Source organism: Rana temporaria, chromosome 6, assembly GCF_905171775.1.
Source record: "Rana temporaria chromosome 6, aRanTem1.1, whole genome shotgun sequence".
In the NCBI taxonomy this organism is placed as follows: Eukaryota; Metazoa; Chordata; class Amphibia; order Anura; family Ranidae; genus Rana; species Rana temporaria.
In genome coordinates, this window is record NC_053494.1 from 11,711,169 (window position 1) to 11,738,701 (window position 27,533).

Genomic DNA, 27,533 nt, shown 5'->3' on the forward strand with positions numbered 1-27,533 from the left:
TCTGATATGCAACAGGCAAAATGGATTTGAACCAGAAAGAGGAAGTCCTGATTCCTAACCTGAAAATTTAACCTGCAAAAAAAAAAAAAAATTTCGATCTTTGGTGCATCCATCTAGAACATCGGTCTTTCAACACCTTCAGTACATATTGGCTGTGGATTTGAACACTTCGAGATCAAAAGTCTGGTTGGATACTGTTTGTTATCCAAACCAATGCAGGTCCCTAGGTCAAGCCTTTTTGTGGTATAGCAAGAAACATTTTCTGTATCATCTCCAGACTCCAATAGCTCAGTTCAGATGGTGGTGCGGAATTTCAGGTCGGTTCCTTTCATTCTCTCTTCGTATTCCGTGTCAAACATTTTACTCTGGGATTCTGTAAAGTAATTCATCCAGTCTCCAACTTCACCTAAATTAAAAATGTAAAGATATCTCTGTGATGTATTGAAAAGATATTGTAATGTTCCTAACAGTATTTTGTTCTATGCAGTGTCAGATCTAACTGTTTTCAAAACATCCCCTAAGTCCTAAGCGGCGAAACATGTCGGGATAAGTCACTCCAATGCTACTGTTGAGTGACCAATTTTTCAGTCTGTTTTGATTTCTAGATGTTCTCCTGTACCTGTGCACTTTGCGTATAGCCAACTTTTTAACTATGTCTTTTATGTAATAAAATCTTTGTTATACTTTTTATATATTGCAGTATTGAAAGTACTTTTTTCTGCCGGCACCCCTAAAAATCCCCCCCAACAAAAAAAACTCCTTTGTCTATACATATCTACAGGGATGTTGGTGCCATTTTTCTGACATTGTCGCCTATCTATACCACCACTTTCTACTAAAGATAATAAAAAGTTAGCCAGCAAAAGATATGGAGATTATTGCAGAAAAATATAATTGCCGTCACATTACTATCAACAGGGTCCCCCTATGGAACCTTGTAGGCATCAGATGTTCAGTCCTACTGTCAGCCTAGGGCAGTGATGGGGAACCTTGGCACTCCAGATGTTTTTGAACTACATTTCCCATGATGCTCATCCACACTGCAGAGTCCAAGAGCATCATCTGGGGTGCCAACTGCCAAGGTTCGCCATCAGGCCTAGGGAGTGGGGCCAATGATAATCAGATGGATAACACCCCAGATTTGATTATTTGACTGGTCTTCAGGTACTTCCTGTGCCCGGCATATATCCTGTATTTGATCTCCATTGACCCAGCTTGTTACAAACCTGACCCTGAATCCCACAAGTTCTTCCACCTTTCAACACCTCCAAGTTTCAACACCTGTCAGCACTGGTGTTCCTCCTGCATAGTTGCCAACATTGTAAAAAAATGTATAGGGACACTTTTGGCTGTGGGCGGAGTCTTATTATAATTATGGGGAGGGGCATGCGTTTGTAGGCGTGACACAGGGGAAAAATAGAAAGGCGACGTGCAGCCAATAGGTATACAGGAGAATTGTCCACTGAACACTGAAGAGAGCAGCCCGATTGGCTCTCCACTGAACACTAGGGGAAATGCAGCGGCCATCTTTTTGTAGCCCGGCGGACGTTTTTTGCCCAAAACATTCCTGATTTTCCCGGGACAAATGCAAAAACCCTAGGAATTAATCGGGACGGGCTCCAATCGGGACATGGGTCCCAAAATTAAAATATGGACGGTTGGGACTTTAAATGAGATGCGATTAGCAATATGCGATTAAGTATATATATATATGGAAAATGTAAAAATTCTTACCATAAAGACCAGGCTCAAAAATACCAAACCAAAGAAGCACAAAACCAAATTAATCTGTCTAACTGTATGTAATTAAAACAGAGGTTCAGTTGCAGTCATTTGCAAATGTCTGGGAAGCTGCAGGCCACGTCGCGGCACTCTGTGTAACTGCCCAAAATTGGGATTGTCCTGGTAAAATCGAGACTGTTGGCAAGTATGCTCCTGTCCTTCGGCACCTTATGTTCCACCCTCATTGGGGCCTGGGCTGGAGATACAAGAGAGGCCGACCTCATCACCTTAGTCTCCTAACAGGTACGTAACAGGCCCCGATCCCTGTATATCACGGTGGCACACTGCCTGCCCTGACCCATTTGTCTTCACAAGACTACTCCTCTGTCTGGAATTCTTTACCTTGCCAGTGGAACAGACCCAAGTACCAAGGCTGGGAACAACATAGAACACAGGCCAAATCTCTACGGACCATAAAGCGGTCCTTAACTACTTCCCGACCGCGCACCGCCGTTCTACGTCGGCAAGGTGGCTGTCCTAGGCGAGAGCACGTAGTTTAACGTCCTCTCTTCTAGCCGCCACTAGCCCCCGACTGCCGTGCGGGTGCCCGGCGGGCTCGATCGCCGCAGGGCACGCGCGATTGCTCGTTACAGAGCGGGGACCGGGAGCTGTGTATGTAAACACACAGCTCTCGGTCCTGTCAGCGGGGGAAATGCTGATCTTCTGTTCATACAATGTATGAACAGAGGATCAGTGTTTCCCCTAGTGAGGCCACCCCCCCCCCACAGTAAGATAACACCCAGGGACATACTTAACCCCTTCCCCGCCCCCTAGTGTTAACACCCCTTCACTGCCAGTGGCATTTTTATAGTAATCCAATGCATTTTTATAGCACTGATCGCTATAAAAATGCCAATGGTCCCAAAAATGTGTCAAAAGTGTCCGAAGTGTCCATAATGTCGCAGTACCGAAAAAAAATCGCTGATCGCCACCATTACTAGTAAAAAAATATATTAATAAAAATGCCATAAAAATACCCCCTATTTAGTAAACGCTATAACTTTTGCGCAAACCAATCAATAAACGCTTATTGCGATTTTTTTTTTTACGAAAAATAGGTAGAAGAATACGTATCGGCCTAAACTGAGGGAAAAAAATGTTTTTTTATATATTTTTGGGGGATATTTATTACAGCAAAAAGTAAAAAATATTCATTTTTTTTTCAAAATTGTCGCTCTATTTTTGTTTATAGCACAAAAAATTTAAACCGCAGAGGTGATCAAATACCACAAAAAGAAAGCTCCATTTGTGGGGAAAAAAGGACGCCAATTTTGTTTGGGAGCCACGTCGCACGACCGCGCAATTGTCAGTTAAAGCGGCGCAGTCCCGAATCGCAAAAAGTACTCTGGTCTTTGGGCAGCAATATGGTCCGGGGGGTAAGTGGTTAAAGATCTGGAACTCTCTGGCTCTGGAACCAATTTCTGTCTCTGGATTCCCCACTATGTCCTGTCATTTTGGTTCCATCGCCCTTTTAAACCATAATTATTTTGCGGATACACCGATTACCCACCTTTCCTCATGAAGGGGGAGATGGTCTGGTCAAACACAATATTTGGAACGGTGGAATAATTTGCCATTGGGTTTTCCTTCATGGCTTCGAACGTTGTGTGGTGGAAGATCTTATCCAACACTTCTTCTGAAAGGTTCTTGCCCAGAAACTTTGTCACCTTGCGCATCTCTCGTTTGGGGTCCTGTTCATAAAAGTAAGAAGCTTAAAAGAGGACAACTATTATGAACATAACCAAGAGAGGAGAACTCCCCACAACCACCAAGTATATTGCTTCTTCTATTTCTCATAACCATGAGGATCCATGTAAATAGAATGATCGCACTCGATACATTACTGTACCACATTAACCGTTTGCCGACCGCCTCACGAACATTTACGTTGGCAGAATGGCACGGCTGCGCAAAGGGACGTACCTGTACGTCCCTTTGAATTTGCCCCGTGCAGGCGCGCGCCCCTGCTGCAAGCTCAGTGACCGTGCCCGCGGGACCCGTGGACTCAATGTCCGCCGGTGTCCCACGATCGTGTCACGGAGCTACAGAACAGGGGGGATTCCTTTGTAAACAAGGCTGTTCCCTGTCCTGCCTTGTGACAGGACACTGATCTACGGTTCCATCGGGAGCAGTGATCAATGTCGTGTCACTGGTAGCCCATCCCCCCCACAATTAGACTCACTCCCTAGGACACACTTAAAGCGGAGGTTCACCCTAATAACATGTATATCTGACCAACTTCCTTATATTCGTAACAAGTACAGTCTGCAATTTTTTTTTTTTTTTATGCTTTACGTACCTTGTAATCCATCTTTTCAATCTACTTCTCCCCGCGGGAGTAGGCGTTTCTATGCCTAGGGGGATTGTCATCTGGGAGGTTGCCCAGATGACTGACGTCGGTTCCCCCCCGGGGGATAAGGCCCCGCCCCCTGTATTGCGTAGGCGCGCACGAGTTGCAGGGTTTCCGAAAGAAGCCGAACATGCAGAGATGTGAGTCGGCTCTATACGGCGCCTGCGCTCTGCATGTTCGGCTTCTTTCGGAAACCCTGTAACTCGTGCACGCCTACGCAATACGGGGGGCGGGGCCTTATCCGCTGGGGGGAACAGACGTCAGTCATCTGGGCAACCTCCCAGATGACAATCCCCCTAGGCATAGAAACGCCTACTCCCGCGGGGAGAAGTAGATTGAAAAGATGGATTACAAGGTACGTAAAGCAAAAAAAAATTAAAAATTGCGGACTGTACTTGTTACGAATATAAGGAAGTTGGTCAGATATACAGGTTATTAGGGTTAACCTCAGCTTTAACCCCTTCCTTTGCCCCCTAGTGGTTAACCCTCTTCCCTGCCAGTGTCATTTACACAGTAAGTGATCGCTTTACAAATGACAATGGTCCCAAAATTGCATCAAAAGTGTCCGATGTGTCCGCCATAATATCTCAGACACGATAAAAAAATAAAATAAAAAAATCGCTGCCATTTCTAATAAAAAAATGTATTAATAAAAACGCCATAAAACTATCCCCTATTTTGTAGACGTTATAAGTTTTGCGCAAACCAATTAATATACGCTTATTGCAATTTTTTGGTTTATAGGGCAAAAAATAAAAACCGCAGGAGGTGATCAAATACCACCAAAAGAAATCTCTATTTGTGAAAAAAAAAAACGGACTTCAACTTTGTTTGGGAGCCACGTCGCACAACCGAGCAATTGTCAGTTAAAGCGACGCAGTGCCGAATCGCAAAAAATGGCCCGGTCATTGAATGAGTCAAATCCGGGGCTGAAGTGGTTAATTGACATCAGGTTGTTTTTGCAATACTGTATGTTTAAATAAAAAATAAAAAAATAAGAAAGACTTATCCCTTTAAATCTCTTTCCCCCAGCTTACCTCCTTCATATCTTCATAAAATATATAGAGGATGTCGTGCTTGTCTTTCGCATTCCACCAGCCGATCACGTGATCAAACCAGTTTCCCCAGGACACTATGAAAGAAAGGAATGTGAGCCAAAGTCAAAACTGACACTTTTTCTGGGTCCAGAGACCTCCAAGTGCTCTTCATCTCCTGAAAAGAGCTTTCTGGCGTACAGTCCGGTGTTCACTGTTCTATCCCATTGTTCCCATTTACGTCAAGTGAATATTTTAAGACTTTATAAATAAATAATACATCCCTGGCCTTCCATTGACACACTTCCTCTGCAACATATTTTCTGCTACAAAATAAAACTTTTTTTTGCAATAATAAATCAAGAATGACCTGTGAATGAACTGAATGCAAACTGAATGGACAACATACTGTATAAAAATGTGTGTGTGTGTGTGTGTGTGTGTGTGTGTGTGTGTGTGTGTGTATATATATAGGGCCCCATACAAAGTAACACTATCAAGGTAAAGAAAAAGAAAACTGTTGGAAAAAAATAAAAAATAAATAAAGTTATTATAATATTATTTCCCTTCCTTAACTAGTTGCTGACCAGCCGCCGTCGTTTTACGGCGGCAGGTCGGCTCCCCTGCGCGAGAGCCCGTAGCTATATGTCGGCTCTCGTGCAGGCCACTAGGGGCGCTCGCCCCCGACTCCCGCGATCGCCGACAGGCACACGTGATTGCTCGTTACAGAGCGAGGACCGGGAGCTGTGTGTGTAAACACACTGCTCCAGGTCCTGTCAGGGAGAGAAATGCTGATCTTGTGTTCATACAATGTATGAACAGAAGATCAGTCATTTCCCCTAGTGAGGCCACCCCCCCCTACAGTTAGAACACACCCAGGGAACATACTTAACCCCTTCCCCGCCCCCTAGTGTTAACCCCTTCACTGCCAGTGGCATTTTTATAGTAATCCAATGCATTTTTAACTGATCGCTATAAAAATGCCAATGGTCCCAAAAATGTGTCAAACGTGTCGGCCATAATGTCGCAGTACCGAAAAAAAAAAAAAAAAAAAAAAAAAAAAAATATCACTGATCGCCGCCATTACTAGTAAAAAAAAAATATTTAAATAAAAATGCCATAAAACTATTCCCTATTTTGTAAACGCTATAACTTTTGCGCAAACCAATCAAAAAAAGCTTATTGCGATTTTTTTTTACGAAAAATATGTAGAAGAGTACATACCGACCTAAACTGAGGAAAAAAATGTTTTCTTTTAGATATTTTTGGGGGATAATTATTATAGCAAAAAGTAAAAAAATATAAATTTTTTTCAAAAGTGTCGCTCTATTTTTGTTTATAGCGCAAAAACTAAAAACCGCAGAGGTGATAAAATACCACCAAAAGAAAGCTCTATTTGTGGGGAAAAAAGGACGCAAATTTTGTTTGGGAGTCACGTCGCATGACCGCGCAATTGTCAGTTAAAGCAACGCAGTGCCGAATCGCAAAAAGTGCTCTGGTCTTTGACCAGCAATATGGTCCGGGGGTTAAGTGGTTAACCCCAGCTTTGGCCTGAGCAGGCTAGTCAGTGATGAGGTCATAATCCTTCCAGGGGGATTCTGGGGAATGGTAAGTACATCAAATCCGCACTCGGCTGGGGTGTCTTCTCATAGGATTTAGTGTTACCCGGAAGGATGGTGACGTCATCCTTGTCTAGGCATCTCTGGTGGAATCTGGGATAAGTTAAGTATATTTAATAATGTGACGGACCCCTGTACTCAAGATGAGTCTGTCCGCCATATCGCTCCTCTGTCCGGTACCACACAATCCAAGACCCCTTAGCTTTCCCATTCACTAGTCGTAGCTCAGTGTGGGATAAAACATCAGACAGTTTATTAGAACCAGAATACAATCTTATATACAGTAAGGAGTAGGAGGTTCCTACCTCCTGCTCATATTACTCTAACAATACACAGAAACAAATTAACATGAGCTAATTAACTAATCCCTTAAAGCTGCCGATGCGACTCCCTAACTATAATACACATTATCATACATATGAACACAGAACTCCTTCATACAATTGCAGGGTTAATTAGCACAAGCAACAATGGGTGAACGACTCTTATGCCGCGTACACACGATCGGTTCAACCGATGAGAATGGTCTGATGGACCATTTTCATCGGTCAAAACCGATCGTGTGTGGGCGCCATCGGTTAGTTAACCATCGGTTAAAAAAAAGGCAACTTGTTTTAAAATTAACCGATGGATTCCTAACCGATAGGCAAAACCGATCGTTATTAGGCACAACCATCGGTTAAAAATCCACGCATGCTCAGAATCAAGTCGACGCATGCTTGGAAGCATTGAACTTTGTTTTTTTCAGCACGTCGTTGTGTTTTACGTCACCGTTAACCGATGGTGTGTAGGCGTGAGGGACCATCAGTCAGCTTCATCTGTTAACCGATGAAAACGGTCCATCGGCCCGTTCTCATCGGATGGACTGATCGTGTGTACGCGGCATTAGAAGTTATATGTCATGGATATGCAGTAATGTTTGTGTGTCAGCTTACCTCCTCCATGTGTTCACCTTCGACGCCAGTCACTCTCACCTGGCTGACTAAATAATCTCTCCTCTAGCAAGGCTCCACCCCAGGCCCTATCAGGGAACTCTATATTAACCTGTGCACTGCAAGCCAGCCGTGCTGATCAACGTTGTTTGTTAAGCATTGTGTGTTTGGGTTCCTGCTTGCCGTGTGCTACGTTTATCACTGTGTACCGATCTTGGCTTTTCTCAGACTACTCTTGTTTGCCTGTGACCCTGACCCTTGGCCTGTCCCTTGTTTATCCTTGTCTGCTTGTCGCCCCGACCTTGGTTTAACCCTTCACTATTTCTTGTGTCCTAAATGGCTGCTTCCCCTCTCTCCCTACGGAGCGTGACCTAGGGGACCCTGGGGGCCGCGACCTGGATTCAGTTGCAGCTAAGGCCATCCTCACCACTAGAGGCTCTGGTGAATACCAGCTGGATCTTAGACTCCGCGCCCTTGGGAATCTTGGGCTCAAGCTTCCTGTGGGATCCCTGTTTGAGCTCCAGTGGACCTGTCCTCCATATACACTCTGTGGTCCATCCGCAGCAGTCTGCCTTAGGGTTCACTACCTTGTGGTGCACTTCTGACTCCAACGGGGTGTCTGGAGTTGATGACATCAGCATCTAACAATATGTGTCCCAACATTATGAATCAGTCACTATTTCTAATATGGCATATACAGGGTTCCCAGAGTCTGGGTGTCTTGGGGGGACATGGACCTGAATCCAAAGTACCACCACCTCAAGGCACCTCACAAAGAGCACCGTTCCCCCAAATGCCAGGGACCATGATCGGTAGGCAAGAGGCTAGCATTCAGTCCCCTCCAAAAGCCTCTGTCCCGGGCGAGTCTATCACAAATAACTTTATGGCCGGGTACTCACGAGCAAACATGTATGGTGAAAGCGGTCCGTCGGACCGTTTCCACCATACATGTCTGCCAGAGGGCTTCTGTACGATGGTTGTACACACCATCGTACAGAAGTCCGCGCGTAAACAATACGCGGGGCGTGTCCGCGGTGTCGCCGCGTCGATGACGCGGTGTCGCCGCGACAATGACGCGGCGACGTGGGCGGCCCGCCTTTAAAATGCTTCCACGCATGCGTCGAAGTCATTCGACGCATGCGAGGGACGGCGGGCGCCTGGACATGTACGGTAGGTCTGTACTGACGACCGTACATGTCCGAGCGGGCCGAATTCCAGCGGACTGTTTTAAAACAAGTCCAGGAATATTTGTCTGCTGGGAAAAGGCCCGGCGGGCAAATGTTTGCTGGAATTCGGCCCGCTCGCGCCCACACACGACCAAACATGTCTGCTGAAACTGGCCTGCGGGCCAGTTTCAGCAGACATGTTTGGTCGTGAGTACGGGGCCTATGCTTGACAGTTTTTCTTTTGAACTTCTAAACTGTTATTTATTATAGGGAACGGGCCCTGATATTTTAAGTAGGCCTTGCTTTTTTCTGCAAGGTTGGCTTTAATTCTTTATCTCTGTTTTTTTTTTTCTTTATTCGCAAATTAAAAGAAAAGCAAGAACAATAAACTGATACCAGCACGAAACATTTAGCACCATTTTAACATTTTATCAGCTATAGTCCCTGGCTAACGAGAGTTTGACTAAGCATTTGCTAGATATACCTAATGCCGCACACACACGATCGGTTAAACCGATGAGAATGGTCTGATGGACCGTTTTCATCGGTCAAAACCGATCATGTGTGGGCGCCATCGGTTAGTTAACCATCGGTTAAAAAAAAATGGCAACTTGTTTTAAATTTAACCGATAGGACAAAACCGATCGTTAGTAGGCACAACCATCGGTTAAAAATCCACGCATGCTCAGAATCAAGTCGACGCATGCTTGGAAGCATTGAACTTCGTTTTTTTCAGCACGTCGTGTGTTTTACGTCACCGTGTTCTGTAGGCGTGACGGACCATCAGTCAGCTTCATCGGTTAACCGATGAAAACAGTCCATCCTCATCGGATGAACTGATCGTGTGTACGCGGCATAAGACTTACACCATTGGGTTTCTGGTTGCATCATCAACCTTTAATTTACAAATCAGTATTCAATGTACACCTACTTTCACCCTTAAGGTACTTTTCCACGTACTCATCCCAGGTCCCGGGGTCGGGCTGAGACTTATTCATCTGGTCGAAGAAGTAACACGACACTGCGTTGTCCTTTAAGTTCCGAGCAAAGTAAATCGTCTGCAAACAACAGAATCCACCATCATTTTTTTGCAAGTACATGCATTTGAATGTTAAAACTTTGGTATTGGGGGGGAATCCTTCTTGTGATCTACACTTGTATTGGGGAATGAAATTATGTTTGAAAGTCAAAACTTTATTGGGGTAAACCAGTATTTCCGGGAGACTGGTGGTGGTACTCCATCTTAGTCAGAATTAATAGGCAATAATACCAAATAGAAGAAGCGAGGGCCATTAGTGTCCAAGACTAGAGGAAGCATGTTGTTTGGAAAGACCTCATAATGGCCACAAACCTTGGAGCCTGAAGAGATCCCACCGACCCGACATAGGAACTATCAGGAGGTTTAACTCTACAGCATCTACCAAAAGTTTGGGGGCCAGTTTCTCGTAGTTTGGCGTATTTTTGTGCGGGCGTAACGTAACCTATTTACGTTACGCCTCCGCAACGTAGACGGGCAAGTGCTGTATTCTCAAAAGCACTTGCTCCTTAAGTTGCGGCGGCGTAGCGTAAATAGGCCGGCGTAAGCCCGCCTAATTCAAATTTGGAACAGGGGGGCGTGTTTTATGTAAATAACTTGTGACCCGACGTGATTGACGTTTTTCACGCCTGCGCCGTTGGTGGAATATCCCAGTGTGCATTGCTCTAAAGTACGCTGCAAGGACGTATTGGTTTCGACGTGAACGTAAATGACGTCCAGCCCCATTCACGGACGACGTGCGCAAACGACGTAAAATATTCAAAATTCGACGCGGGAACGACGTCCGTACTTAACATTGGTACGCCACATGTATGCCACCATATAGCAGGGGTAACTTTATGCTGGGAAAAGCCTAACGTAAACGCCGTATCTGTACTGCGTCGGCCAGGCGTACGTTCGTGAATTTGCGTATCTAGCTGATTTACATATTTCTAAGCGTAAATCAGCGTACACGCCCCTAGCGGCCAGCGTAAACATACAGTTAAGATCCGACGGCGTAACAGACTTACGCCGGTCGGATCTAATAGAAATCTATGCGTAACTGATTCTAAGAATCAGGCGCATAGATACAACCGCCCAGACTCAGAGATACGAGATACGCCGTTGTATATCTTTTGAGAATCTGGCCCTAAATATCAGCCTTATGCTCCGTACACACAACCGGCTTTCCCGTTGGAAAAACTGCAATAAAGGCTTTTGGCCAGGACTTCTGACCGTGTGTATGCTCCATTCCGACGGGAAAACTGCCACAAAAAAAAAAAGCAGGATTCCCCCCCCGTCAGGAAAAAATCTTAGCGGGAAAACAGTTCGTCTGTATGCTTTTCCGATGGGAAAAAAACACACATGCTCGGAAACAATTCTACGCATGCTCAGAAGCATAGAACTTAATTTTGTCGGCTCATCGTAGTCTTTTACGTCACCGTGTTCTTGGCAGACAAAAGTTCACAAGACTTGTGTGACCGTGTGTATGCAAGGCAGGCTTGAGAGGAATTCCGTCGGGAAAACCATCGTTTTTTTCAGACGGGAAAACCGGTCGTGTGTACGGGGCATTAAAGTGGTTGTAAACCTAGTTACCCCACTTGTACCTACAGGTAAGCCTATAATAAGGCTTACCTGTAGGTACTGTAAATATTTTCACACTTTTCTTTTTAGGTGTAACCATTTATCCCATCCTAATTCTTACCTTGCACTTTTTCTCCCAAAAAGATATTGGTACCAGTTTATACGGCAGATGGGTTTTGACCAGGCGGGGAGATGGAGTAATGTTCAAAGCATCTACGCCTAAAGGAACGAGTGAAATCGTCAACATCAAGGCCAGCGTTTCATGAACCAAGCCGTGTGAACACTTAACACCGAGCTTACCGGAAGGCATGGGAGGCGGGGGGAACAGCTCCAGAAATGGAGAACGTACATGGGTGGGAGCACGCATGTTCTTCTCTAGGTCGCCATCATTCATTATGGAGTCCACAATCTCTTGTATCCATGTAGTGCCTACAGAGACCTCAGAAAATAGCAATTTAAAAAAAGGGAAAAAGTTGACCTGAAGCCCAAGTTCGAAAAAACATTGGGCCAGATTCACAAAAGAGATACGACGGCGTATCTCCTGATACGCCGGCGTATCTCTGTTTTAGGGCTGTTCTAACTATGCGACTGATTCATAGAATCAGTTACGCATAGATAGCCCTAAGACCCGACAGGTGTAATTGACTTACACCGTCGGATCCTAGGATGCAATACTTCGGCCGCCGATGGGGGGAGTTCGCGTCGTAAACCAGCGTCGGGTATGCAAATTAGCAGTTACGGCGATCCACGAAGGTTTTTCCCGTTGTTACGTCGGCGCAAGTCTTAGTTTCCCGTCGCAAAGATAGGGCTGCTATTAACATGGTGTAAAATTACTCCACCATGTTAAAGTATGCCCGTCTTTCCCGCGTCGCTTTTGAATTTTTTTGTTTTCCCGGCGTAAGTACGTTACGCACGTCGCGATTCTCAACACGTCGGCGTGTCGTAATTTCGCGCAAAGCACGTCGGGAAACTTGCGAACGGAGCATGCGCAGTACGTCCGGCGCGGGAGCGCGCCTAATTTAAATGGAACCCGCCCCATTTGAATTGGCCCGCCTTGCGCCGGACGTGTTTACGATACACCGCCGCAAGTTTCCAGGTAAGTGCTTTGTGGATCGGGCACTTAGACTGAAAACTTGCGGCGGTGTAACGTAAACGGGTTACGTTACGCTGCGCCGCAGGTACGAGAATCTGGCCCATTGGGCCCCACCACCAGCAGCAGTGCACAATTGTAGCCCTAACCTTGGCCTACATCCTGCTCTTAGTTTGACCCAAAAAACTCTTTATATCTCCCTCACTTTGTTTCAGCCATGTGAAAGAACCATCACCAAAAAAAATTCTGCTCTTAACCGCTTAAGGACCAGCACACGACTATATACGTCGACACAATGGCACGGCTGGGCAGATGGACGTACCTGTACACCCCCTTTAAGATGCGGCATTGTGGGCGTGCACGCGCGACCACCGCAAGCTCGATGTCCGCAAGGATTCCCGTGATCGTCTCACGGAGAGGAAGAACGGGGAAATGCTGATGTAAACAAGCATTTCCCCATTCTTCCTAGTGACAGGACACTGATCACAGCTCCCTGTAATCGGAAGCAGTGATCAGTGTCGTGTCACACATAGCTCATCCCCCCTACAGTTAGCACTCCCTAGGACACACTTAACCTCTTCAGTGCCCCCTACTGGTTAACCCCCTTCACTGCCAGTGTCATTTTTACAGTAAGTAAATACATTTTAATAGCACTGATCGCTGTATAAAATGTAAATGGTCCCAAAATGGCGTCAAAAGTGTCCGATGTTTCCGCTAATATTGTTACCATAACAAGTAAAAATAAATAAATAAAAAATACTAAAAATGCCATAAAATTATCACCTATTTTGTAGACGCTATTAGCCAGATTCAGAGAGACGGGCGCATCTTTAGTTCGGCGTAGCGCATCCCACTTGCACTACGCCGACGTAACATAGTGAGGCAAGGCCAGTATTCACAAAGCACTTGCTCCCTAAGTTACGTCGGCGTAGCGCAAATGGCCCGGCGTAACCCCGCCTAATTCAAATTAGGCAGGTAGTGGGCGTGCTACATGTAAAGTAACCGTGACCCCATGTAAATGAGGGCCGTTGGTACAGCACATGCGCGCACATGCTCAGAATCACGGTGCAAATACTCAATGCTTTTGACGTGAACGTAACCTACGCCCAGCCCCATTCACATACGCTTACGCAAACAACGTAAAATACGACGGCTGTTCCGTCGTCCATACCTTGCAAGGGCTGCGCCATCTTTTTGGTGGTTTATCTTTACGCCGGCGTATGTCTTACGTAAACGGCGTAGCTTACTGCGACGGGCGTACGTACGTTCGTGAATCGGCGTATCTTGCTCATTTACATATTCGACGCGTAAATCCACGTACACGCCCCTAGCGGCCATCGTAAATATGCACATAAGATACGACGGCGTAGGAGACTTACGTCGGTCGTATCTTAGCAACAGTGAGGCGTATCTCATTTTAAGAATGCGCGCAAAGATACAACGTCGCTCATTCGGACTTACGACGGCGTATCTACTGATAGTCTCTCTGAATCTGGCTATATAAGTTTTGTGCAAACCAAACGCTTATTGCGATTTTTACCAAAAATATGTAGAAGAATACGTATCGGCCTAAACTTTTTGGGGGATATTTATTATAGCAACAAGTAAACCATATTGCTTGTTTTGCAAAATTGTTGCTCTATTTTTGTTTATAGCGCAAAAAAAAAAAAAAAACAGGAGGTGATCAAATACCACCAAAAGTAAGCTCTATTTGTGGGGAAAAAAAGGACGCCAATTTTGTTTGGAAGCCACGTCGCACGACCGTGCAATTGTCAGTTAAAGCGACGCAGTGCCGAATCTCAAAATGTGCTCTGGTCTTTGGCCACCCGAATGGCCCGGGGCTGAAGTGGTTAAACACCAAATTCTTCTATTTTCAGAAAAGTATCTCCCCGTTTTATGATTAAGGAACTCCTTTTATTTTGGAAATTTGGTGATCACGATGGGTTAGGGAAATGAGTTGGGTCACGAACCAGCATAGTCACAAGTCTCTCTTACCTGCTTTGGGATAAGTCACTATGAAGATATCGTCTGGTCTGGCTTGAAATGTTTCCACCCGTTCCCATTGGTCCGCAATAGGCTTCATCAGTGGTACTCCATGAACTAAAGATAGCGGAAGCCTGAAAATCGCACTTTCTGGTAATTTCTTGAAGGTGGCCTCGAAATCCTCCTTAGTCATCTATAAAAAGGGAACATCAGATAAATAAAGGGCTGGTAATTTTGTAACCTCCGATAGGTACAGATTGGCTTTAAGCAGATATTTTGGAAACAAGCTGTAGCACCCTCCTAGCGCATGAAATCTAGTTTTCGGCTTCTTCTGTAATCAAGGGCGCAGTATATGCTTGTTCTGGCCTGTTCAGGGTTTACCAGGCTGGGAGTTTGATTACTTTCTCCTGATTCTGGAAGAAGCTTCCAGAGTTTAGGGTGGCACCCTCTTCACCCGGGATTAACGCCACTGGGCCGTGTCTATCCGCAACAACTGCTCCCCTCTCCCGATCCACTAGGATCTACTTGAACCAACCCCCTAGGTTTCTAGGGGCCTTCGAGATACAAGAAAACCCCCCCCCCCCGCATTGGGACCTCTGTTTTTGTTCCGGGAGGGGCCGCATTCGAGGAGACACATCCCAAGCCCACCTACCACTGTTACCCCACTTTGGGACCTCTCTATCCGCAGACCAACGACTGAGAACATACACAGCATACAACTCTCTGGCCCCTGATGATGGTCTTCTGCTCATCCAAAAGACCAGAAACGCGTCGGGCATCCTCCAACGTCCCTTGGAGAGTGTGTTTTAATTATGTTGTATCATACACTGTTTGTGTTGTAAAAAAACCCATTCCTCTCTTTTTCTTTGACACTTGGTGCACTTTTCTTCCCTGGAGTTCTCTGCCTGCATACCATTGTGCAAGTGTTTTTGTGTAGATGTATTTTTGACCATCAAGATCTATTGTCAACAAGCATCAATCGGTAATTTGTTTTGGTCCATTCAATAAACTTTTTTGTACTTTTTGAGTTTGGCCTTGAAAGTCCCATTTCTGGGGGTATTTCCTTGTTTTAATTCATACATACCAAGCATGTGGCCACTCTCACACTACGGGGATCTGTGAACTCCTTTTCTTTACGGAGATTCAAATAACCAGCCTGAATATTCATCATGCTCCAGCCCAGGGATCCTCAAACTACGGCCCTCCAGCTGTTGTAGAGCTACACATCCCACAAGGCATTGTAACACACTGACATAACTAGGCATGATGGGAATTGTAGTTCCTGAACAACCGGAAGGCCGTAGTTTGAAGACCCATGCTCCAGCCAATCCCTGAAAAGGAGTGTCCAGAAGAGGTCTTCAAGGGTGATAAATAGTCTGAGGCACAGGAAAGTTGTGTTCCTTCTCCCCAGGAGAGTTCTAGAGCCTGAGGGGCTGTTACCCTTGGGCAGCCTATGGACTGTGTAGCTCTTCTAGAGGCCTTAGTGGGGTCAGGACTAAGGACCTGAATGGACTGTGATAGAAGCTGATTGTAGAGCCTCACCACAAGACATCTGGTCAGGGTTGCCACCGGTCCAGGATTCACCAGGACAATATCCTTCCATCTGTGTGTGTGTAAACACACAGATTCCGGTTCTTTCAGGGGAGAAAGTACAAAGTATGAACAGCGATCTGTCATCTCCCCTAGTCAGTCCCACCCCCCCCCCTTCAGTTAGAACACAGAGAGGAAACACAGTTAACCCCTTGATCGCCCCCTAGTGTTAAGCCCTTCCCTGCCAGTGAAATTTTTACAGTAATTCTGTGCATTTTTAGAGCACTAATCGCTGTAAAATTGTCAATGGTCCCAAAAATTTGTCAAAAGTGTCCGATATATCCGCCATAATGTCGCAGTCCCAATAGAAAAAAAAACACAGATCACCGATTGCGATTTTTTTTTTTACCAAAAATTTGTAGAATACATATTGGCCTAAACTGAGGAAAAAAAGGGGAAATTAATTATAGCAAAAAAACGCAGAGGTGATCAAATACCACCAAAAGAAAGCTCTATTTGTGGGAAAAAAAGGACGCCAATTTTGATTGGGTACAACGGCGCAGCACCAAATTGTAAAATGTGCTCTGGTCAGGAAGGGGGTAAAATCTTCCGGGGCTGAAGCGGTTAATGGCTGTGTGTTGAGTTATTTTGAGGGGGCAGCAAATGTACACTGTTATACAAGCTGTACACTCACTACACAACATTGTAGCAAAGTGTCATTTCTTCAGTGTTGTCACATGAAAAGATAGAATAAAATATTTACACAAATGTGAGGGGTGTACTTACTTTTGTGAGATACTGTATATGCAAAAGTTTATTGGAAGACTGTTGTTGGTCTATTTTTTCCCATGAAAGTGGAGCTAACCTTTAAATTTTACTTGGAAGAACAGTAAACTCTCCCCCCCCCCCCCACCCATCCCCCTCTTCTACAAGGCAACTAGACAAAGAGATTCAGATTACACAATGTCACCGACCTCTGTAGTAGGATTGCGTGACTCTGCAACACACACACCCCACACACACCCACATACACGCCAAACACTCCAAACACGCCATACGCCCACATACACTCCATACACTCGCACGCATCTTTCTACACAAGCTGAAACACTCCCACTTATTTTTAAATATTATATTTGTATTTTATTATTTACCTTGTTATTTGCAATTTGTTGTTAAACACTTTTTTTCTTTATTACTTTTTATTATTGAGTTCTCATCCCTTAATTTTTTCTTTTTTTTCTTTTTAAATAACATTTTTTTTTTTTTTTAGTTATCTCAGCATGTAAAAGAACACGGGACAGAATACAGTAAGTTCCAGATAACACTAGAACTGAGGAATAGCCAGTACAGACATTGTAGCAGCAATTGGTTCAGGGTCATTGCAAAATCATACTGTGAACTGTTAGATAATAATAGAAAATAGGCTAGATAAAAAGCTGTGGAATGTGGGAGAAAACATAAGAAAAGAAAAGAGAGAGAACAGAGAAAGAGAATTGAAATCATTCCTTTTTAAAGCGGACTTTCACCCACCTTTTTTATTTTATTTATTTTTAACAATGCTCTCACCTCTCCCAATAATAGAATTGCAAACATTTTATTTATTTTATTTTATTTTTTATTTTATTTTATTTTAGGCCTCATGCAAACTTGAGCCCAAAAATGCCTGTCTTTTTAATTATTATATATTTTTTTAATTGGGAGAGGGGAGAGCAATGTTTAAAAAAAAATAAAAAATAATAATATTAATAAAATAATAAAAAGACAGGCATTTTTAGGCTCAAGTTTGCATGAGGCCTAAAATAAATAAATTAATACAATTTTTGCATTTCTATTATTGGGAGGGGGAGGAGGCAGGGGATAGCAGTGTTTTTTTTTTAAAAGGGGGCAAAGGGGCTTTAAAATTAAGGGATGAGAACTCAATAATAAAAAATAATAAAAAAATAAAAAAAAAATTGCAATTCTATTATAGGGAGAGAGGAGAGCAATGTTAAAAAAAAAAAAAAAGTAACATTGCTCTCCTCTCTCCCTATAATAGAATTGCAATTTTTTTTTTATTTTTTTATTATTTTTTATTATTATTGAGTTCTCATCCCTTAATTTTAAAGCCCCTTTGCCCCCTTTTAAACAAAAAACATTGCTATGCCCTGCCTCCTCCCCCTCCCAATAATAGAAATGCAAAAATTGTTTTAATTTATTTATTTTAGGCCTCATGAAAACTTGAGCCCAAAAATGCCTGTCTTTTTCATTTCCTTTTTTTTTTTTACATTGCTCTCCCAATAATAGAACCGCAAACATTTTTTTTTATATTACTTTTTATTATTGTGTTCTTATCCTTTTTTTTTTTTAAACATTACTATTCCCTGCCTCCTCCCAATAATAAAAATGCGAATATCTTATTTATTTTAGGCCTCATGCAAACTTGAGCCCAAAAATGCCTGTCTTTTTAATTATTACTATTATCCCAATAATAGAATTGCATACATTTTTTTTTTAATATACTTTTTTTATTACTTGTCATCCCTTAATTTTAAAGCCCCTTCGCCCCCCCCCCCTTTTTTTTAAAACATTGCTATGCCCTGCCTCCTCCCCTCCCAATAATAGAATTGTAAAAAAATATATATATATTTTTTTTATTACCTTTTCATTATTGAGTTCTCATCCCTTAATTTAAATCTCCTTTGCCCCCCCTTCTTTTTTAACATTGCTATCCCCTGACTCCTCCCCCTCCCACAAATAGAAATGCAAACATTTTATTTATTTATTTTAGGCCTCATGCAAACTTGTACCCAAAAATGCCTGTCTTTTTAATTTAATTATTTATTTATTTTGCTTCCAATTCACATTGCCGCTTTTGAATTTGTGCGACTTTATGTGAAATCGCGCAATTTTCAAAGCCGTATCTCGGTGTGACTTTGAAGACATCTGTGCGGCTTCAAGCACACGTGTCTATTCAAGTCGCACCTCCAAAAATAGCCAAAAGTAGTGCATGTCAGTGTTGCCAACCTACTAGATTGAAATTTACTGACACAACAACCTAAATTTACTGGCACAGCCAAGTTTTTACTGGCATTTCCAAAATTACAGTTTTTCCAATAAAGTTTTTTTTATTTTTCATTTTTTTACAAGCACGTGATTAGAGCTTAGAGGCTCTAATTGGCTTAAAAAAAGGGTGGGCTTGGGGCGCAGAGCACTGAGCCCCATGCCCACCCAGTTGTGTGACAATAGCGAATATTCGCTATTGTCTTCTCAATTTTCTTCCCAGGCCAGTCAGGAAGCGGGTTCTGAGACCCGTCAACTGACTGGCAGAGAGGAGAAGCGATCCTATTGGCCGCCGAGGGAGGAGGAGGGAGGAGACACAGCGGAAGCCGTCGTGAAGCACCATGAGGAGGAGACGCAGGGTGAAGTCGCCACCTGGAGGAAGCCCTGCCCGCGATCTAGATGGGGTAAGTGCGTGGCTGGTGAATGACCGGGTGGGGTGCAGGTGGATTGTTTGCCGCCCACCCACCCCAAAAATATACCACCAGCCACGACTGGGTTGGACGAATGTCATTTAACAGTGCTTCAAGACTTAGTTTGCTTTTAGCATTTGATTTTGGAATTAACGCAATTTCCCAAGCCAAAATCACATTCACTGTTAGGAATTTGTTTGAGAAAAAATGTTCCATCCTGCTCCTCCCAATTTTCTCGACACTGTTGTAGAAAATGAACATTGATTTGACTTCACTAACGGTTTGTAAAATGAACAAGCTTTCTTACAACTAAAAATGTTGTATAACCAGCGTGGGTCTTCCTCCGGCCTCCCCGGAGTCTCTCTGCGGCAGTTCTGCTGGTAGAAGTTTCCATAGCTGGCCAAACATGGAGCAAATTAGGATCAGTTCCTTATAAACCGACTGCAATCCGCTCAGTGGGCGACTTCTGCCCGACATCCTTCAATGGAAGCGGGCGTAACAGTGTTATCTGTACAGCAGCCAATCAGATGCAGGCACTGTTCAGGTATTGGACAGCTGGCGGGAGATTTGTCCATCCTTGCTGTGTAGCGTGGATGGAGGGATCTATGTGTGTGTGGCCAGCTTTAGTCCTCCTTTCCCGTTAATAATAACGTCTCATTTTGATTTCCCATTTGTGTTCCCTGATCTCCCGGCCCCCCACCAAGTGTTCCCTGATCTCCCAGCCCTCCACCAAGTGTTCCCTGATCTCCCGGCCCCCCACCAAGTGTTCCCTGATCTCCCAGCCCCCCACCAAGTGTTCCCTGATCTCCCGGCCCCCCACCAAGTGTTCCCTGATCTCCCAGCCCCCCACCAAGTGTTCCCTGATCTCCCAGCCCCCCACCAAGTGTTCCCTGATCTCCCAGCCCCCCACCAAGTGTTCCCTGATCTCCCGGCCCCCCCACCATGTGTTCCCTGATGTCCCAGCCCCCCACCAAGTGTTCCCTGATCTCCCAGCCCCCCACCAAGTGTTCCCTGATCTCCCAGCCCCCCACCAAGTGTTCCCTGATCTCCCAGCCCCCCACCAAGTGTTCCCTGATCTCCCGGCCCCCCCCCCATGTGTTCCCTGATGTCCCAGCCCCCCACCAAGTGTTCCCTGATCTCCCAGCCCCCCACCAAGTGTTCCCTGATCTCCCAGCCCCCCACCAAGTGTTCCCTGATCTCCCGGCCCCTCACCATGTGTTCCCTGATCTCCCGGCCCCCCACCATGTGTTCCCTGATCTCCCAGCCCCCCACCATGTGTTCCCTGATCTCCCAGCCCCCCACCAAGTGTTCCCTGATCTCCCAGCCCCCCACCAAGTGTTCCCTGATCTCCCGGCCCCCCCACCATGTGTTCCCTGATGTCCCAGCCCCCCACCAAGTGTTCCCTGATGTCCCAGCCCCCCACCAAGTGTTCCCTGATCTCCCAGCCCCCCACCAAGTGTTCCCTGATCTCCCAGCCCCCCACCAAGTGTTCCCTGATCTCCCGGCCCCCCCACCATGTGTTCCCTGATGTCCCAGCCCCCCACCAAGTGTTCCCTGATCTCCCAGCCCCCCACCAAGTGTTCCCTGATCTCCCAGCCCCCCACCAAGTGTTCCCTGATCTCCCAGCCCCTCACCATGTGTTCCCTGATCTCCCGGCCCCCCACCATGTGTTCCCTGATCTCCCAGCCCCCCACCATGTGTTCCCTGATCTCCCAGCCCCCCACCAAGTGTTCCCTGATCTCCCGGCCCCCCACCATGTGTTCCCTGATCTCCCAGCCCCCCACCATGTGTTCCCTGATGTCCCAGCCCCCCACCAAGTGTTCCCTGATCTCCCAGCCCCCCACCAAGTGTTCCCTGATCTCCCAGCCCCCCACCAAGTGTTCCCTGATCTCCCAGCCCCCCACCAAGTGTTCCCTGATCTCCCGGCCCCCCCACCATGTGTTCCCTGATGTCCCAGCCCCCCACCAAGTGTTCCCTGATCTCCCAGCCCCCCACCAAGTGTTCCCTGATCTCCCAGCCCCCCACCAAGTGTTCCCTGATCTCCCAGCCCCTCACCATGTGTTCCCTGATCTCCCGGCCCCCCACCATGTGTTCCCTGATCTCCCAGCCCCCCACCATGTGTTCCCTGATCTCCCAGCCCCCCACCAAGTGTTCCCTGATCTCCCGGCCCCCCACCATGTGTTCCCTGATCTCCCAGCCCCCCACCATGTGTTCCCTGCTCCCCCTCACCTGATGATCCTGCTCCATTCTTCAGCCTGTCCTCTTCTCTTCTCTTCTCCTTCCTATGTTTTCCTTCTTTCAAACTGCACTGCAACGCCCCGACCACAATCCTCCCATCATTAGTGTGTAAATGTATTAACCCTTCAATGGCCAGACTCCAGTGTATGTACATTAACCCCGCAATGGCCAGACTCCAGTGTATGTGCATTAACCCTTCAATGGCCAGACTCCAGTGTATGTGCATTAACCCCTCGATGTCCAGACTCCAGTGTATGTGCATTAACCCTTCAATGGCCAGACTCCAGTGTATGTGCATTAACCCCTCGATTTCCAGACTCCAGTGTATGTGCATTAACCACTCGATGTCCAGACTACAGTGTATGTGCATTAACCCCTCAGTGGCCAGAGTTCAGTGTATGTGCATTAACCCCTCAGTGGCCAGAGTTCAGTGTATGTGCATTAACCCCTCAATGGCCAGACTCCAATGTATGTGTATTAACCCTTCAATGGCCAGACTCCAGTATATGTGCATTAACCCTTCATTGGCCAGACTCCAGTGTATGTACATTAACCCCGCAATGGCCAGACTCCAGTGTATGTGCATTAACCCCGCAATGGCCAGACTCCAGTGTATGTGCATTAACCCCTCGATGGCCAGACTCCAGTGTATGCACATTAACCCCGCAATGGCCAGACTCCAGTGTATGTGCATTAACCCCTCGATGTCCAGAAACCAGTGTATGTACATTAACGCCGCAGTGGCCAGACTCCAGTGTATGTGCATTAACCCCTCGATGTCCAGACACCAGTGTATGTGCATTAACCGCTCGATATCCAGACTCCAGTGTATGTACATTAACCCTTCAATGGCCAGACTCCAGTGTATGTGTATTAACCCCTCAATGGCCAGACTCCAGTGTATGTGTATTAACCCCACAATGGCCAGACTCCAGTGTATGTGTATTAACCCTTCAATGGCCAGACTCCAGTGTATGTGTATTAACCCTTCAATGGCCAGACTCCAGTGTATGTGCATTAACCGCTAGATGTCCAGACTCCAGTGTATGTGCATTAACCCCTCGATGTCCAGGCACCAGTGTATGCACATTAACCCCTCAATGTCCAGACTCCAATGTATGTGCATTAACTCATTAATGGCCAGACTCCAGTGTATGTGCATTAACACCTCAATGGCCAGACACCAGTGTATGCACATTAACCCCTCAATGTCCAGACTCCAGTGTATATGCATTAGCCCCTCAATGTCCAGACTCCAGTGTATATGCATTAACTCCTTAATGGCCAAACTCCAGTGTATGTGCGTTCCTTGGATGAGACTGATGGCCGTCTCAGCCAATCAGGTTCCCCGATTCTAGTTATCGGTAACCTGAGAAGACATCGAGGGACGTGGAAGGAGTAGGGTAAGTGCATTTTACAGGGTACAGCGGCGACAATGGGCACAGAGGCGACAAAGGGCACAGTGGCATCAATGGGCACAGTGGTGACAAAGGGCACAGTGGTGACAATGGGCACAGTGGCAACAATTAAAGGGCACAGTGACATGCACAGTGGCAACAATGGGCACAGTGGCGACAATTAAAGGGCACAGTGGTGACAATTGGCACAGTGGCGACAATTGAGGGGCACAGTGGCTGCGTTTGATGGCATGGCACAGTGGTGACAATCGATGGCACAGTGGCTGTGTTTGATGGCATGGCACAGTGGCTGCGTTTGATGGCATGGCACAGTGACTGCATTTGATGGCATGGCACAGTGGTGCAAATTGATGGCATAGTGACTGCATTTGATGGCATGGCAGAGTGGTGATAATTGATGGCACAGTGGCTGCGTTTGATGGCATGGCACAGTGGTGACAATTGATGGCACAGTGGCTGCGTTTGATGGCATGGCACAGTGGTGACAATTGATGGCACAGTGGCTGTGTTTGATGGCATGGCACAGTGGCTGCGTTTGATGGCATGGCACAGTGACTGCATTTGATGGCATGGCACAGTGGTGACAATTGATGGCACAGTGGCTGCGTTTGATGGCATGGCACAGTGGTGACAATTGATGGCACAATGGCTGCATTTGATGGCTTGGCACAGTGGTGACAATTGATGGCACAATGGCTGCATTTGATGGGGACAGTGAGGCTGCAATTTTTTTATTTTCGTTTGCGCCCCCCCAAAAATTTTGAGCACCAGCCGACACTGAACCAGACTAAATTATATGAGCATTAAACTCCTCAAGGACCCCTTTACTGTGCATGTGCATTGGGAGAGCTTCCTCTTTAGCTGTTCTCATCTGAATAGCTCTGTGACGTTATAATATTGCTGACTCTATATGCGTGACTTTCTCCGACAATGACAAGCGGGGGGCCCCACACTGGCATTTAAGGCGGGGGCCAAACCTTAAGCCGGGCCCCACTCTCTGGAATGTCTGCTCATAGGACTCAAGATGGCCTCATAAGATATGATCGGAGTCGGCTTTCGTTCTCTGGAAGGTTAAAGCGGGAGTTCACCCGAAAACATTTTTTTAACCTTAGATTGAGGCTCATTTTGTGAAGGGGAATCGGGTGTTTTTTTTTTAATCGAAGCAGTACTTACCGCTTTAGAGAGCGATCTTCTCCGCCGCTTCCGGGTATGGGCTGCGGGACTGGGCGTTCCTATTTGATCTCCCGCTTTAACTTTACTATATGCTAATTATTTCAATCTGAGTGAATGCTTATTGGTTAAGTTAAGTCTAATGCTAGGTGATACTTATGACCTATTGGAGGGAAGGTGGGGGTGACATTTGTATCTCTGTATTTCCTGTATCCCCCCCTGCTATAGCAAGAAAAATAAATAATACAATACACTGTGGGGTGGATTTTGATGGACTTTTTGGCACTTTATATGGACATATATAAGTTTGTGGTTTGAGTTTGCACATTTAATTGTGGTCACAAGAACAATTTTTTTTTTATATATAAATGATTGCACTTTCCACCTTTACCTTTAATTGTTTATTCATCATTGGTTGGTATATGATGTTCGTACAGTTTGCACATTAGTATGATAATTTAAAGAAACAGCGCACCATTGGTTCTTGCACTCTGTATATTGGAAGCCGCAGTCCAGCAGCAGATTTTTTGGGTGGTTTAGTGCACTGGTTCTCAACCTCAGTCCTCAAGTACCCCCAAACGGGCCATGTTTTGGGAACTTTCCTTAGATAAAATAGCTCTTATCAATACCATGTCATTGATATCGATTTACCTGCTTGCCGACCTGCCGCCCGTAGCTATACGTCGGCTCTCGCGCAGGCCACTAGGGGCACATGCGCGCTCCCGTGCGTGTGCTCGGCGGGCGCGATCGCCGCCGGGCACACGCGATCACTCGTTACAGAACGAGGACCGGGAGCTGTGTGTGTAAACACACAGCTCCCGGTGCTGTCAGGGAGAGAAACACTGATCTTCTGTTCATACAATGTATGACCAGCGATCGGTGATTTCCCCTAGTGAGGCCACACCCCCCCTACAGTTATAACACACCCAGGGAACATACTTAACCCCTTTCCCGCCCCTAGTGTTAACCCCTTCACTGCCAGTGGCATTTTTATAGTAATCCAATGCATTTTTATAGCACTGATCGCTATAAAAATGCCAATGGTCCCAAAAATGTGTCAAAATTGTTCGAAGTGTCCGCCAATAATGTCGCAGTACCGAAAAAAAATCGCTGATCGCCGCCATTACTAGTAAAAAAAAAATATTAATAAAAATGCCATAAAAATACCCCCTATTTTGTATACGCTATAACTTTTGCGCAAACCAATCAATAAACGCTTATTGCGATTTTTTTTTACGAAAAATAGGTAGAAGAATACGTATCGGCCTAAACTGAGGAAAATTTTTTTTTTTATATATTTTTGGGGGATATTTATTATAGCAAAAAGTAAAAAATATATTTTTTTTTCAAAATTGTCGCTCTATTTTTGTTTATAGCGCAAAAACTAAAAAACACAGAGGTGATCAAATACCACCAAAAGAAAGCTCTATTTGTGGGGAAAAAAGGACGCCAACTTTGTTTGGCAGCCACGTCGCACGACCGCGCAATTGTCAGTTAAAGCGACGCAGTACCGAATCGCAAAAAGGGCTCTGGTCTTTGACCAGCAATATGGTCCGGGGGTTAAGTGGTTAAAGTGGTTGTAAACCCTAATAAAAAAAATGAAAAAACCCTGTAAGACAAAGGCATAATGAGCTAGTATGCATAGCATACTAGCTCATTATGTAATACTTACCTTAGATACCTTAGATCGAAGCCCCCGCAGCCGTCTTCGTCTCCCTCTGCGGCCACCGACATCTCTTCCGGGCTTACTTCTGGGTATCGTGGCTTTGGCGCTGTGATTGGCCGGAGCCGCGACGACGTCACTCCCACGGAGCCGCCGGTAATGGCACAAGGACTTCAGTTTGCCCCAGTGCACATGTGCTCGGGGACAGGGGACGGGGACAGGGGATATCTCCTAAACCGTGCAGGTTTCGGAGATATCCGGGGTAGCTACAGGTAAGCCTTAATATAGGCTTACCTGTAGCATAAAGTGGTTGTAAAGGGTTTACAACCACTTTAAAGCAGCTGTGCAAAGTAAAGGAAAACCTGAAAACATGGACCGTTGGGGGCACTTGAGGACTGAGGTTGAGAACCACTGGTTTAGCGGATACTGCTCATACCCAAACCAATGAATGAATTAGTTTACGCAGCGCTTTACAATATAAAAGGGAGACAGCACAGTTACACTACAATAAAATACAAGAGGGTTCAAAGCAGTGAAGGCTGGTGCTGAAAATTTTTGGGGGGCGCAAACAAACTGAAAAAAAAAACAAAACATAAATTGCAGCCTCACTGTGCCCATCAAACGCAGCCACTGTGCCCACGATTTTAATCTTGACTGCGACATTATAGCGGACACATCGGACACTTTTGACACCATTTTGGGACCATTGTCATTTATACAGCGATTCGTGCTTTAAAAATGCACTGATTCCTGTAAAAATTATACTGGTAGTGAAGGGGTTAACCTGTAGGGGGCGCTGAAGGGGTTAAGTGTGACCTAGGGAGTGCTTCTAACTGTTAGGGGGCGTGGCTTGCCGTGACACGTCACTGATCGCTGTTCCCGATGGCTAGGAAGAACGGGGAGATATTGGCCTGGATTCACAAAGCACTTGCGCCAACGTATCTCGAGATACGCCGCGTAAGTGCAAATATGCGCCGTCGTATCTATGCGCCTGACTCAGAAACCAAGATACGCCTGAAAATAGGCTTCATCCCACCGACGTAACTTGCCTACGCCGGCGTAGAGTGGGCGCATATTTACGTTGGTCGTATTTGGCGCTCCCATTGATTTTCGATTTAAATATGCAAATGAGGGAGATACGCCGATTCACGAACGTCCGTCCGTCCGACGCAGTGCGCGTAAAGTCATACGTCCGGCGTAAAGTTATGCCCCATAAAGGAGGTGTAACTCAGCAGCATCCATGCAAAGGGCTGCACCAGGGAACACAAGCCGACGTATTTTACGACGTTTACGTAGGACGTGAATATGGCTAGGCGTTGGTTACGTTCACGCCGTAGGCAGTGATCCGACGTATCTTAGGCAGTTTTTTCCGACGTGATTGTGAGCATGCGCATTGAGATGCGCCCACGAGACGGCGCATGCACAGTTGGCGATACGTATCTGTCTGGCGCTCGGCCCATCATGGGGTCACGCCTCATTAGCATGGCTCACGCCCACTTCCACTTAC

At 45.8% G+C, this 27,533-nt stretch overlaps 1 protein-coding gene across 1 annotated transcript; it reads right to left on the reverse strand.

Annotated features, from left to right (window-relative positions):
* Nucleotides 1-77: 77 nt before the first annotated feature.
* On the reverse strand, nt 78-21,860 carry LOC120943087 (sulfotransferase 1C1-like). The gene is made up of 8 exons (XM_040356189.1): nt 21,767-21,860; nt 14,568-14,748; nt 11,783-11,911; nt 11,604-11,701; nt 9,815-9,941; nt 5,170-5,264; nt 3,293-3,473; nt 78-406 (listed from the first exon to the last, which is right to left on the reverse strand). The coding sequence occupies exons 1-8, from the start codon at nt 21,782-21,784 to the stop codon at nt 294-296; spliced, it is 942 nt and encodes a 313-aa protein (XP_040212123.1). The 5' UTR covers nt 21,785-21,860; the 3' UTR covers nt 78-293.
* Nucleotides 21,861-27,533: the final 5,673 nt, after the last annotated feature.